This window comes from Haliaeetus albicilla, chromosome 4, assembly GCF_947461875.1.
Source record: "Haliaeetus albicilla chromosome 4, bHalAlb1.1, whole genome shotgun sequence".
NCBI lineage: Eukaryota > Metazoa > Chordata > Aves > Accipitriformes > Accipitridae > Haliaeetus > Haliaeetus albicilla.
Window position 1 is genome coordinate 25,152,116 of NC_091486.1, and position 14,477 is coordinate 25,166,592.

The window sequence follows — 14,477 nt, forward strand, 5'->3', positions numbered from 1 at the left end:
ACCACAGCCAGAGCTGCTGAGGCAGAGCCATGCCCTTCTCTGGCCGTGCCCTCTATCAGCTGCTGCTGGGTGCTTTGAGAAAAGGACGCTTTTGCCACGGCTGGCTGTGGTGGCATCAGGTTTAGGGACAAGCACATAACAAGTAATGCAAACACTGCAGTGCAACAAGCGGGTCAAACATGTGCGTGCAAAACCTTGCCAGCATTATTGAGAAAAAAATCCTATCTCCTGACCCCAGACCTGATGACGAGGAGCTGAGCGCTGATGGCAGCAACAGGACATTGCAAAAGCCCAGCCAGAGCCACTGCAAGGTACCCTGGAAGGGAAGGGAGGAGTGGTGGATGGTCCAAGGACTGGGATACACAGGGCCATTAGGCAACACAGGACTGATAAAGTGCATCGCATGCTGTCAAGGCAGTGGGGGGAAATGCAGTATGTTTAGGAGTTGGCTTGGAACAAGGTAGCGGTGAACATATGTGGCTGCTGGAGAGTGCAAGGCAGATGTGACTGGGAAGCATATGGGCCATTGCTCTGGGGCTGGGGGGGGCAAGGCTGTGGTCAGAGACATACAGTTTTCCAGCTGTGTCAGTTCATTGGGATAAATAAAGTGATAATGTGCACTAATTAATACAGGAGTTATAGCAGCAAGTCACTTTTAGTACTACAGAATACTTAAAAAAAAAAAAAACCCAAACCAAAAAATCTTTTGATTCTCTCAAAACCTCCCCCCACTCTACCTCTCCAGCAGCCCCCCAGCCCAGAGCAGCGCTCCCCATGTGCTTACCAGTGTGCATCCCCAGCTTCACCTTTTCCTTCCTAGGATCCTTCATTCCCCACTTCCTGGGGAGCTGTAGGAGAGCTCCCTTCTCCCCTCTCCTCTCCTGGCCAGGCATGTAAGGGAAGGGGTGGGATACAGGGAGGCACCTTATTGCTGACAGGAAGGGAGCACAGCTGGTTGCAATTGCTAGGGCATTATTCCTCCTCCTCCGGATGGTGTTTGCAGGGCAGGCTGAAGCGCTTGCACCACAGCTGAACACTTTAAGCACAACGCAAGTGTTCTGGGACATATTTGCATTTGAAATTCAGTGGTGTATCCATCTACTCTGGGCAGCTACAACCATGTAATGGTAAACTGCAATTCCAGTTTGTATACAGGTTAATTACAACTATATATATATAAAATACGTAGTAGTAGATGGCTTGACAATACTTTTTTGGTTTGTTTAAGAGTTCTGAAGCATTCTTGAGAGGCACCTCGGACAATGAAGAAAGAAATTTTCAAAGTAAAAAGGAATTTGTGGGAGCCTTAGTTCAGGCTGTGTCGGGCTCCAAAGTATTTAGATCAGAATGGTCTTGTCAAAACCAGTAAAACTCTAACTCACTTCTTTTAAGTCAGAGGTTGTTCAAGGTTAAAGTGCCAACATAAAAAATGAAATGAACAGTATTTTTGAAATATGTTCATTAAGTAAAAATAAATAGCTTAGTGTTAAGAGTTCTAAAAGCAAAATTTAATAAATTAATATATGCATGCCAGATAAAAATACAAAATTACAATTGAAATAGCAATAATAATAAAGGAACACTGCTCAGCATTGCAGATTTCACTGCAACCACCATAAACATCATGGAGAATTACTTAAAGTAACATTTAAAGTACACATTTTGTTTCTGTTAAAAACAAATTACTATATGATGAAAAAACTGAAAGAAACCCAAGAAGAAATCAGCCCCCAGAGTGGCAGAGAATGATATGAAATGTCAATAAACTGCCAGAGGCTCCATTTCACATAAGTCGGCCTTCTTTTTAGTATCAGAAACCAATTACATAGAACATAAAAGCAAATTCACAACAGGTTTACACGGAGAAACATGCTGAATTACAATCACAAACTATCCAGAACAAAGATGCTGCACCAGTTCAGTTGTTTTCTTCATGGAATGAGTCTCACCAGAACAGGGAGAATAGGGAGCAAATCATGCAATAACTTTAGGCTTTTTGTTTTTTATTTTAACATGATAAACACCCAGGATTACTAGTACTGGAAAGTATGTGTTAACCTTTTTCAACATCAGCTGAATGGCACTACAGAAACGACAAAGAGTTCCTTCATTTTTATCCTGAATACATCGAAAGCTCTAGCAAATATGGAATTCAGCGACAAGAGCCATTAAATTACTTCAAAATATTCCTTCATCCATAGAACACTGTTGCTTCCTTTTTTATTACAAACCCCCCAAAATATTCAAAATAAAATGTCTTCATTTTTTATAAGCATCTCCACCACAAGTCTCTGATAACGGATGTCATTCAATGCAGCCATCGCATCCAGTTCTGGCGCTCTCATAAGAGTTGGTCCAAAAACTATGCCCAGATTCTCTGCACTCATCAGATTTTCCTTTTCATGGAGCGTCACTCTGCAAAAAAAGGACAGTGTTTTTCACATTCCTCCCATGCCAAACTATGCCTGCATATGCTTGAAAACCAGGGAAACTGGACAGAAAAGTTTGCCCTTCCCCAAAGCCGTTTCCAGCAGGATACGTATGGAAGTGTCGGGTGAAACACTCAGAAGTTAGTGAGTGCAAACACTGCACGGGTTTACCGCGAGTCAGAGGTCTCTGTCCTCCGACCGTGTTTACTCGTAGGAGGAGTCGGGGCTCCGCTGTCAGGGAGGGAGGGGGCCGAGGGGTGAATTCAGACAAATCAGAACAATTTTGCTTTCGCTCTTTACAGCGGCACCATTTGGAGGCGGCTCCTATGGGAGCAGACTGTGTTTGTCACTATGCTAGCAGTTTGATGGTCACTAGAGAGGTGCTATCGTGCCCACCAGGGTGGGACTCTGCCCAGGTTCCCCTGGTGACATGGCTGCCCGTGGTCACACTGCTCCTCTGTCACGCACATGACTATCGTGCCCACCAGGGTGGGACTCTGCCCAGGTTCCCCTGGTGACATGGCTGCCCGTGGTCACACTGCTCCTCTGTCACGCACACGACGGCAGTGGGGGTGAGGCACATCACACGTGAATTGCCTGCCTTTGGGCACTACAGGCTAACTGTGCTAAGCTGGACGCCTGGTTCCTCTTCAAGGCAAATTACGTCCCGTGGCACGTACTGGAAAAAAGTGAATCACCCCTTTGGGGCGGCTTTGAAACTGCCAGGGCCTCTCTCCCTGTGACCTCATTTGCAGGGCAGTCTGAGCAGGTCCTTGAACCCGTGCTCTGACAGGCCCGCTTCCACCCTTCCCTCTTCTGGGGTCCTCGGCAGCTGCCAAACAGCCGAGCCCCCAGCTGAGGGAAGCCTCCCGCCGCCTGGTTCCCATCCGCAGGAGAGGAGGAGGCGGGGAGGCCGCGTTGCCGCTCCACAGGAACCCAACCGCTTCAAAGCTATTGGCGCAGGCCCTGCCGCCGCGCAGGTTTGCAGGCCACCTCCAGCGACGTAATTTGCCCAAGAATTACACCCACAGGAGAGGCATCCTCTGCTGGGGCTACTGCGGAGACACGTCTGCTCAGCAAAGGCCAGAAGGGTCACTGCTGCCCAAACGTGACGGTCTCCGGCGTCGTGGGATGGTATTTCTTCATGTGGGCTCAGAGGCGGCTTGTGTTCTCCTGCACTGCTCTGCCTCAGCACGGAGAACGCAGGGTCCCCCACGGCGGGGGGGAGGAGGACAGCCTGCCTGGGGTACCCTGACACCGAGCGCGCCCATCGCTGCTGCCCGCTGCAACAGACGCAGTAGACACAAACGTGCCTTGAAGCCGAAGCTTCTGCCTTGGTTTATCCTGGGGAATTGCCTCACTCAAGGAAACAAACTTAGGTTATGCAAATGTTTTAACACACACTATGGTTTAAAGAATCCATAAGGATTCTCAGGAACAACTAAGAAGCCAGGGACACCAACTGAAGGAGTCTGGCTAAATTATTTCTCTTTTCTCCACTCTGGCATCTTGCATTGCATGAACAAATCCTTTGGCATACAAAAAAAAAAAAAAAGCAAGAATTTTCTTCCTTTTGTCCCCTTCTGCCTTAGTTTTTATTTTAAAAGAAGTCAGATCGATATTTCCAAGCTGCTGTATCTTCAGTCTGTAATTAGGAGCTGTGTCTGATTACCTGAATTCAGCAGCAAGACAACAGCCTGTTGAGTGCCACAGGTCTTTTTAGCAAATGTATTAAAAGGAAGTTTAAAAAAGAGTGAATTTTGTCACCTTTCTACCTTATCATTCACCTATACCAGAAATACGAAGTGCAAAAGCAACTCGCTAACTAGAGCAGCAACAGCTACTCTCGAACAGGGTAAGGGAAAATTAACTTCACACTTCACAAGCAGGAAGGTGGGTTTTTTTTGTTCCTGCGTCTCTCATCCCTGTGTCTGTTCTAAAACATCCATTAGAAATGTCATGGAAATAAATGGACAAATCAGGCAGAAACCCTGTAGCTGAATTTTGCCTGAGGCACTCAGCAGAGTCAATGTATTCCTACTTGTAGAAGAACTATAAAAGGAAAAAAGCAGAAGAGAGCTTAAAATAAAGTATTTTTCTAAGGAAAGGGAATGATTCTTATATATTGACAATAAATTCATGTTACTTGAGAAACTAAAATGGATACCCTAACATGTCACATTGATTTTTCCCCCTGCTTTCCTGAAAGAAACAGAACCTCTGCTGTTGTACTGGATATTCATCTGTCAGTCTCTCCCTAACAATTTTTCAGCCTACTGAGCAACTTCAATCATGTCTCAGGGAGCAGGAGAAACCTCAGACAGAATTTATGCTCCTACAGTTTTGAGGAGGCAGCAGGTAGAACAAGGGGCTCCACGCTGGTGAGGAATAGCTGGCAGACCTCACCAGACGTGTGGCTGGAGGGCCAATTAACACTGTGCCTAATCGGCGTCAGCTCCAGCCTAGTGTGTGTGGTCTTTCTTAGGGTGTCAGTAGACGAGACTTAGCAGAAAAAGACACCAGTCTATAGCCATTAAGCTGTATTAGTTCCCTGCCCAGGGAGTGACTTATTACTCCCAGAGGTACAAATGGCATTTTTACCATAAATATTCACTGTAACGTTAAATATAGAGCAAATTTGCTAGGCAGATGACTTTTGTGCTTCAGAACTGTGGGGTTTTTTACTTATTTCCTTTAAGTGCTTTGCAAGTGCTTTAAGTGGAATAAACTCCAATACCCTTTTTTGGGTATTTGCTGTTATGCAGACTATCATCCCCTGCCACAGTCTGTCTCCAGGATTTGGTGGGCCTTGCCCAGACTTTTCTGGAGGTCCTAACATGGACTTTGCTAAAAATGAGTTTGGCTTAGAGTTCCTTCCAGCTAGTCCACCCACCTCTTCAGATGTGCCATGAGATACCGTAACGTTTCACAGTGTGCAGGCGGCAGCAGTTTCAGTGCCTCATGGAGAATTTCCAGCTGTTCATCCGGATCGGTGGTTTCTGAAACACAGATGTTCAGCTGTCACCACACGCACAGCCAGAATTCACACACAGAAAGACAACACCGGTGGCCTGCAGAGAAGATAGGGTCTCACAGCTCTGCTGGATTACCGATTTCCAGAACCTATCCAAACCTCACAGTGGTGGCTTTGCCTGTCCAAAGAGGAGCTCAGAGCACCATCAGGATGTGCCTGGCTTTGGACAAAGAAAACTCCCCAAAGCAAACTGCACTCCACTGAAAGATTCCCTGCAGCCTACTCAAGAAAATTCCCCTGGCAATCCTTGCTGACTGGACTAGTTTTGCACAAATTATCTACAGGTGCAACCCTGGGACAACAGAAGGTACTGGGAACTTTGCCATCAGCATCTTTGGCTGTCTCCACACTGCTTGGAAAGATCCTTCTCCAGAGGAGCAGTAAGGCCGGCATCCAGCCCTTGTTTTCTACCCATGGCTACCTCACACCTTTCCAGGTGTGGCTGGTGTGACTGCTACGTTGCAGAGATGTCTCAGGCAGCCAGGGTGCTTGGGAGAGATGTTCCAGCTGGGCTTACTGCCCTGCTTGCAGACTCACTGTCTGCAAGGCCAGCCTTAAAGGTGGGTGCTTATCAGCTTATGAAAACACTCAAAACGGACACCTCTAGAACAAGTGACTTCTTATTTCTTATTTCTAAACGTTTTCATAGATCACCTTTCTGGCAACAGAAAACCAACAGATTTTAAATGTCACTGTCAAGTATGAGGGATTCATGCAAGACATACAAAGTGATGTAATCCATAATGCGTGATGAAAAGGAAGCATTCCTGGTGACAAAGGCAAAGAAAAATGTAACCATGATCACATACACTATGGCCTCGTGGTGCTACATTTACTCCTGCAATCTTTACTAAATAGGGCATGCAGGGTAAGAGCTGATGGGCCAGCTATTAAATGAATAGGCAAGTACTGCACAAAAAGGAGAAGAAAAGGTTGAGAATAAAAACCAGGAAGAAAATGTGTTACACTCACTTGCAGACTCTATAAACTTTGGGTAGGCATCATACGTGATGAGTGGAATTGGCAAATCCCTGAAGTACAGTTTAAGTGCACCAGTGATAATATTGATATCTTCATACATATTCACTGAAATATCAGCTTTTTCCCCATCTGTGTGGAGAAGGCACTGACATTAAAGCCTTGGAAATGTAAACAGATGTAAAACAGCATTCGAAAGAAAAATAATAACTTGCTTAAGCAAACATTATTAAAAAGGACACAACTACAGATTTTGGCTTTTATAAGCAAAACAGAGTTACTGGGCTGTGAAGTTCATTGTTTCAGGGTGGAAACCTCAAGCATTTTAGAAAGAAACCTCTCCTTTCTTCATTTCAAATGATTACAAAAAATGCAGGGTTTTTTTCTGGGAAAAAAACCCGCCTGCCTGATCTAGCAGTATCTATCTTGTATTAACGTGTGGAAGTTTAGTTATTTCTGAACACATTGTGTTGCCAAACAACACATTTGCGAGCACTGAATGAGAAATCAGGGGAGTCTGGGAAAAAAAGTAAAAGAAAGAAAACCAACTTAGTCCACAGCCTTCCTGAACACAGGAAAAACATGTGTTCACCATTTAGCTACAGCATACTACCTACTCCTCACTGCAGTAGACACAGATCCAGAACTTGGCTTCTCCAGTGCATCTCCACCCTGCTAATGCTGCAGAGGAGGCAGATGTTGTCTGAATAGGTCCAGTCCTCCAGAGAAACAGGAGAGAGAGTTTCCAGCATGGATTTTGGCCTTGATTTCTACTGGGATAGGGGGACGGCAGCTGGAAAGCCTTTAATTTTCCCACTGCCTTTTCTCAGAGAGAAGGGTTTGTTCTCACTGACCTTCTTTTGGACTGTAATAATTCAAACTTTGTTTGCACTATTGTATTCATCTTATTATTTTGGAGCTTTCATCCAGAAAGATGGATTTAAGTTGCAGAGCCCTCTTAAGGCACTTGACCACTTGCCCTCTATCCCTCCCCCTCCCCCTAAGTGTAGTTTTACTTGCAAACTAGGGCAGTAGTTCAGAAAGCTTTGTCCTTTCCTATGCACATCATTACTGAAGCCCAGATACTGATGGAAGGAGAAAAGTAGACTTTGGTAATGAAGGCCAAAGTGAAGCTGATACGCTTTTCTGATGGGGAGACTCCCCTTCTGGTAGCACAGCCGCTGGACTCCTTCAGACCACTGATGCAGTGGAGCATGAGACAGACAGAGTCTGTGCAGAAAAACTGTTTATATTTAATACATCAGCACAAAATGCCAGCACGCAGGAAAGACTGTACCTCTGTCAAACGCCATTTTGACATCTTCGATAAGATCACTAAATCCTGAGACTCTGTATAGTCCTTCGGAATTAAGACCTGCAATGAGTATTTTAACAAGATTAAAATTAGCCTTAATTTTACAGCTTCCTTCCATCCAGTTCTTCCTTTGCCAGGTTCTTCATTTAAGGCAGAAAAAGCAGACACGTTTTAAAAGCCTTATCAGGCTTTTCTTTCAGAATGAAATCCTATACTGGCCTTTTAACCCTGACCCTTGCATTAGCTGCCTTGTTATAATAGCACTAAATTATGTCAGAGCTGAAGAAACATATTAAACCAATTACAACCGATTAAAAAATAACTGAGATTAGCATACTTGATGTTCAGTCATTATTTCAGAATGAAAACAAATACTCTGATTCTAGAAAAGGATACTCAGTGTGGGCTAGGGGAACTAGCAAGAGGGAACACATCAACAGTAACTGACTTTGTTTTAGCACATTCACTTAATTTTTAAAATAAAAATATTACTGGAAAGATAGGTGCCAATATAGAACTATAAAGCAGTAATTGTCCATTAAGCAACTTCTAGCAGAATCTATAAAAATTATAAATGGGTATGAACCATGGAATAATGCAAGGTATAATATTAGCTGTGCAGGGTAATTGGCAGTCATAAAATGTCTTGTGCAAATCTGTTTTGAGCAATCATACATTCAGCAGAAACCCAGATGACCCAGATCAATCTAAACGGATTATCAGTAAAGCAACAAAAGTCCATTAACTATGCCTTACCCCTAGATTCAATTTCCCTAATGCACATATCTACTACCATTGGTCTCTTAGTGAAGTGTGCTTTTACTAGCGTTGTAAGGTCACAGCTGTACACTTTTTTGACATGCTTCAGGTCTGGCTTGCAGTCATTTGGGACCATCTTGGAACATTGCTTGTGCACATTTAAACCACAATCTGAGAGAAAAAGGAAAAATTGATTAGGCTGGTGTTCGGTGAAAATGCATCCCGAGGTCAGTACTGTGGAGTACGTACGGCTCCTGCAGGATCTGACCTGATCTCGCAACTACTACTTCTGTTGAGACCCCTTAACCATCAAATGCGAGGTAGGGACAGACCTGAAGACAGACAGATTTTCTACCCAAGACATTTCTTCTATCCCTAGAGGAGCTAACACAAAAAGTGACAAACTTTCTATACGGTTTTTCAAATCAGGATCTACGGGCCAGTTACGTTCCCCACCATTATTACATACGTTGCTATCATGATCTAAACTTTCTTCTCAAGTTGCTGCGGATTTCCTAACACTTACAGCTTTAATGTAGTCCTGGACTGTGGTACTTAAGACACCTCCTGGGGGAGACGAAGGCAGGGACTGGGTCTCGGAAGGCTACAACCCCTCTGCAGCACATGTTGGCAAGGCAGGCCCGAGATCTGACCCACTTCAGGGACCCCCATGCTCTTGCCAGGTGCGGCAGCCCATGCTTAGCATTGCTAGTAACAGGGCCCATTCCCCACCTTGGAGGGGAGCTGAAAAACAGGCACAGGGGTCACCAAGCTGGCTGGTGCTTTCTTGCTGCCAAGCAGTTTACAAAGGACTTTGCTAAGTCACAGCAGCTGCAATTCTGATGCCGTTTCACAGCGTGTTTCTGAAACAAAGTGTTGGCAAGCACCAAAACAATGCTATTTACTTTGAAAATGACTTGGGAAAAATTTGTTCTGTTTTTTTTTAAACATAAACAAACAACACCACAGCTTTATTGTAAACATACTGAGAAGGAGATAGATTTAGTTTAAGTGAAACTTAATTGAAATCAGGTTATAGAAAAATGTTTGTTCTGCCTCAAAATGACTCAAAACATAAAGCTCGGGGTGTGGGGAGGAAAAATCATGGAAAACACCACCAACTATACAGTGAAGATGGGAAGAACAATACAGTCCCCTTTAAGCTAAGCGCACACTGCGATCAACACTACCAGGCAGCAGGCCCGTGTAAGGAGCAGCCTCCCGCACTGCTCCCAGTGACTCCATTTTCACCGCCCTTTCTCCTGTTCTGCCACGCAGACTCACAGGTGCTTGAGAGGAAACAGCAACCAGCAAGAAAGGCGGCACTCCGCAGTCAGGGCGTTTGCCATGCTCTGACATGCACTCGGTATACACCGAGACTCCAGTTCTGCGAGCGTTTCTGTACCTCGCTGCATTGCCATTTGGAGTCCCCTGGATTTCTGCAGAATTAAGGGACGTAGGAGCTCGAAGGATCAATGCCTTGATGAAAATCTGTACTTACCCTTCCCACTGCAGTACTGAGTATCTGTCTATACAGATTCCCTTCGTATTTCCTTCCTGCTGTTTTTGCCAATGCTTGTATTTTCATTAATGCTATATAGATTATTTGACTTTGTTCTTTCCAAACCAGTAAAGCCTAGAATTCATTGCTAAGTTTTATTTCCACTAAGTCAGCTGCAGCCTGCCACTAAAAGCACTTTGTTTACTTAACAGGCCTGTAAAGCAACCAGCTTTGACACTTAGGATCCTCTGTAAAACATTCAATCTCTGGTTGCAATTAAAGTTCAGCATGTCACCTTCAATCAGTCAAAACTCGCACAGATCCCGATCCGGGTGAAATGGCCAATTAAAATTCTCTTTAGCTATTTCTGTGCAGGAGCAACTCCCTTCCTTGCGAGGAGCGGTTAACACACAAGACAGGGAGCTGGGAATGTTGAATTTCCCGCCTGGTTGTGATTTAGTGTTGCGAACCCCACCTTGGGCAAAGCCATGCAGGCCAATACCCTGCAAACAAGCAGCACGACCGGGGGTACCACGGGGGCCCACCCTGGTCAGCCTCAGTGGCTTGCTTTGACCCGCAGCCCTCTTCTGGGCTCGCCCCAGAAGCTGCACGTCACAGCTGGTTGTCCTGGAGCCCTGGGCGGTGGCAGGCTCAACCACTGTCCCTCCAGGCGTGCAGAAGTTCAGTCTGGTCACTTGGGTTCCTTCAGTGTTTGCTCAGTTGCCTCATTCGTGACAGAGAGGAAATAGTAACAGCCAAAGCACTTGCTCTCACCCGAGCACTTAATTAAATCCCACATTTAATCAAGTGGTCTAAGACCCCAGGTGGGAAGGTGCATGACCACACCACCTCTTCATGCACAGCATCTACCCTGCCTGTGGTTCTGGGCTGTGGAAGGAAGAAACTCTGAGCATGCCAGCCAGCGCAGGCAAGGGGCGCTCCACCTACACTCTAAATGTCTATGCCCAGTGCTACATTTTGTCTGAAGTTTGAAAAACCAGGTCCCTCTGTGCTTTAAATTAGGAACCCAAATTCATTAGATACATGCGACCTGAACCCTTTAGTGCCTCAGTGCTTCAACTCTAACATGGGAAGAAGCAGCTCTGGGTCTTGTAGAGACAAATTCATCACATGTTTGCAGAAATGCAGAGGAAAAATTACTCGTCTTCGGTGTGAAGTCTGAATACTGTGCTGTTAGTAAGACCAGCACTTTTAATAACAAGAAGACAAAATATGGAATAGGTGCTACTAAGCAAGTACCATCCATTCTGCTTTCAGAATAAAGATGAAGTTGTGCAGTAAAAATAATAAGTAGTCAAATAATTAGAGGCAACATCTTAATGCACACACAGAAGGGAAGCAAACTAAGACCACATAGGAAATCTTAATTCTTGATTTCCTTTATTTTGAAACCTTAACATTGCAATAATAGTATTTACAAATGCAAATATAATTACTATACACAGAATTCCTAAAATTGCTGCAAGAAGCACCTATTCCAACATGCAGGAAATGCCCTAGTATGTCTGTCAAAAATGATGTCTACAAGGCTGGAATGGCAGCATCTCACTCATGAAGACTCACAAGCAATTTCGTGAGTGCAAATTAGCTGCTTCACACAGACAGCAATATATCTCAGAGTTATGTTTCTGGGAATCCAAGGATAATTAAAATATATAAAAAAAAAAGGAAAAACATGCTTCCAAGTACCTTATACTGGACTTAAAATAATTATCGCATTCACTGAGATCATCCTAATTATATTTATATATAAGGAAGTTTCATTTCATTAAAATATCTAACTTACAGAGATGTTTTCAATGTGAAAACCTTGCTTCTGAAAATAACTGTGTTATTGCTAATCCCATAGATTCAAACAGGCTTTGGATCTGACCTCATTAATACCAGAATAATAATTACAAATGCAAAAGTTAACTTTTCTCCTCTCTCGTTTGTTCTTCCTTTGCATTTGATTAGATTTCATGTATCAGCCCCACTGCTCAAGGGCTTACAAACACTCCTGAGAAACATTTAAAACCTAGAAATATTTCAGATACTTAATGCTTAGAAAATGCATGAGCACTACATTCAATATTATTGGGCTGTGCGGTATCCTAATAATCAAGGCTCTTTGCCTCTTGTGTAAGCGTAGGAGACCACCTTACTTTAGCAATTCCACATCAATAAATACTTCTAGGAGATTCCAGTGAATTTGCAACAGAAAAATTGTATTTTTTTCCAACAAAGATGCTGAAACTCCCCAATGCTATGCTTCCTACCAGGTGGGCCCCTCTCCACAGCTAACAATACTTCATGAAAGGCAGAAGAGCCATGTCTCCGTCACTAGTCTCTGGTTCAGTTGATAACTTAGGATGAAGGATGATGTCTTGTTAACTCCAACAAGGTAAAAAGCACAATGGCAGGAGGACATCAGTCCTCCTCTCCACAGACCACTGGGAATGTGCCAGCCTTTTAGTCTAACTATACTCGGCTTACTTGTTAGTACTAAAAGATAGGAATTATGCTGCAAATTGCGTATTATTAAATAAAAATGTCCTCTGTTCTCATTGCAGATGCTTCATGAAAGCTTCGAAACCCATTATTTTAGAATCAACTAGGAAGAAACAAGAAAGCCAAGTCTGGAATCTCTCTGTGCTGCCACGTGGTGAAGTCTCAGGACTTCTTGCCTTGTTTGCACATGAGCTTCATGATTTGGCTGGGTACGTGAAGACCAAGAGGATTCATTTGATTTCAGATTTTGGGTCTATTTACTTTTGTTTATATCAAAATAAATCCAGAATAGCTAAGATGGCGTTAGCAGCTTTACTCCGGATCTAAAGTAACCAGGAGCCTTATCCATTTCTTACAGAAGTTCATCAGAGCCTACCTGCTGGCTGGCTATACAAATTGGTGAGAAGCTGAAGAAAAATCCCCCTAAAGCACTGTATCTGCTGATAAATCCTATAATAATATGGGACAGATTTAAAAGATGCAGTTGTGAACCCTGGCAGGTCAATAGGAAAACTTCTGCTGACTTCAGTCAATCAGAATTTCACCTTATACAGAGATGATTTCTCACGCTTACTATTCCTTTTTACAGTGCTATCAAACTGTGGCCACCTTTCAAATATACCAAATGTGCCCCCAAAAAATGCAGTCATAAATTCAAGAGTTTATAGGAAGTTTGGAAATTTAGGGGGGAAAAAAAAAGAAGACTAATTTTACATGACAGGTTTAAAAGTCTGTGATAAGCTGCCCTGACTTTAATAGCATATTGATCTAGGAGTTCAGGTGGGCTGTGACATTACTTCTATGAGAGATATTAAATTTAAAACTAGCCGGACAATACTTTCCTATGATGCCTAGAAAAAGGTTTGGTAATGTTTTAGAAACAGCTAATACTGATGTTAGTTCACTGGGCTGAAAGAACAAATAACATCTTCATATTAATGCATGAGCAGAGCCAAAAGATATACGTACGTTAATACCACCCCATGAGCACACATTATAAATATTTGCAGAGACTAAAATATACTTAGCTGCCGCTTTTTGTTATACTGCTGATTTGACTTTAGTCAGTTTTAGATTTCCTTTGGTTTATGATTTACTGGCTAACATGGCTGCTGATCATGCTCCACTGGAATGATACCATATGCTACACACATCACTCTAATTATATTTTTGAATTATCCCAATGGAAATTTAGCATTTTGTCACTCTGAGGAGCAGCTTTAAGAGCTAAACGGTAGATTTACATTATGTACAAAAAGTTCTGAAAGACTCTTCAGAGGTTTCTGGCAAGCGTGGGAGGGTGGGGAGTGCGGAGCTGGGGCGCTGGTGCTGTGCGTTGCCTCGGGCAGGTCCACTGCGGTACTGCCAGACGGGATAACACCCTCACCTTTGGTAAGCCGACAGGTGAAGACGACGGGTTCTACACAAGCACAAAGTATTGGCATTGTTACTTTTGCAAGGGTGAAAAGGTTAGAAGGGAATTTGCTCTCATAAATCAATGATGAGCTAGTAGCTTTCCTTTAATAATTTAATGCTCTTTTCTGCAGCAGGGGAAGCAATGTCGTCTGTTCTCTCAGATGCAGCGTGTGCGAACAAGCACGTGAACACAGCAACCCCACTGGCCTCGCATGCTGTACTTTGTGCTTCCATACACAAGGCAGGGGGGTGCTCTGAAGGTCTGCCCTCTTCCTCCTTCTTCTTGGCAGAGCTGTTCCAGCCTGGGCGGCAACACTGGAGCTGCTACACTGCCTTAAAGTACATGCCATTTGTCAATGTGCAACGCACATCTGCAAGTAACCCTGGTCCCACCAGAGTGTTAAGCCACTTTATTAAGCAGCGCCATGGCAAAAATTGCTTCCAAACATACGTGTATCCTCCCCCAAACCTGCTATCATTCATACTACTGTATCATGCGCTATAGGGTACATTATTCTTTAGGAAGGAATTTCT

General features: G+C 43.8%; 1 protein-coding gene across 1 annotated transcript in view; it reads right to left on the minus strand.

The window, feature by feature from the left end:
- Window positions 1–1,486: 1,486 nt before the first annotated feature.
- Window positions 1,487–14,477, minus strand: part of CHN1 (chimerin 1) — a 106,046-nt gene continuing 93,055 nt past the window's right edge. The window contains exons 9-13 of the mRNA XM_069781476.1: window positions 8,513–8,686; window positions 7,739–7,816; window positions 6,436–6,573; window positions 5,323–5,428; window positions 1,487–2,415 (exon numbers count right to left, since the gene is read on the minus strand). Of these exons, the coding sequence (XP_069637577.1) occupies window positions 2,244–2,415; window positions 5,323–5,428; window positions 6,436–6,573; window positions 7,739–7,816; window positions 8,513–8,686 (668 nt within the window). The 3' untranslated portion in view covers window positions 1,487–2,243. The remainder of the gene's footprint in view (window positions 2,416–5,322; window positions 5,429–6,435; window positions 6,574–7,738; window positions 7,817–8,512; window positions 8,687–14,477) is intronic.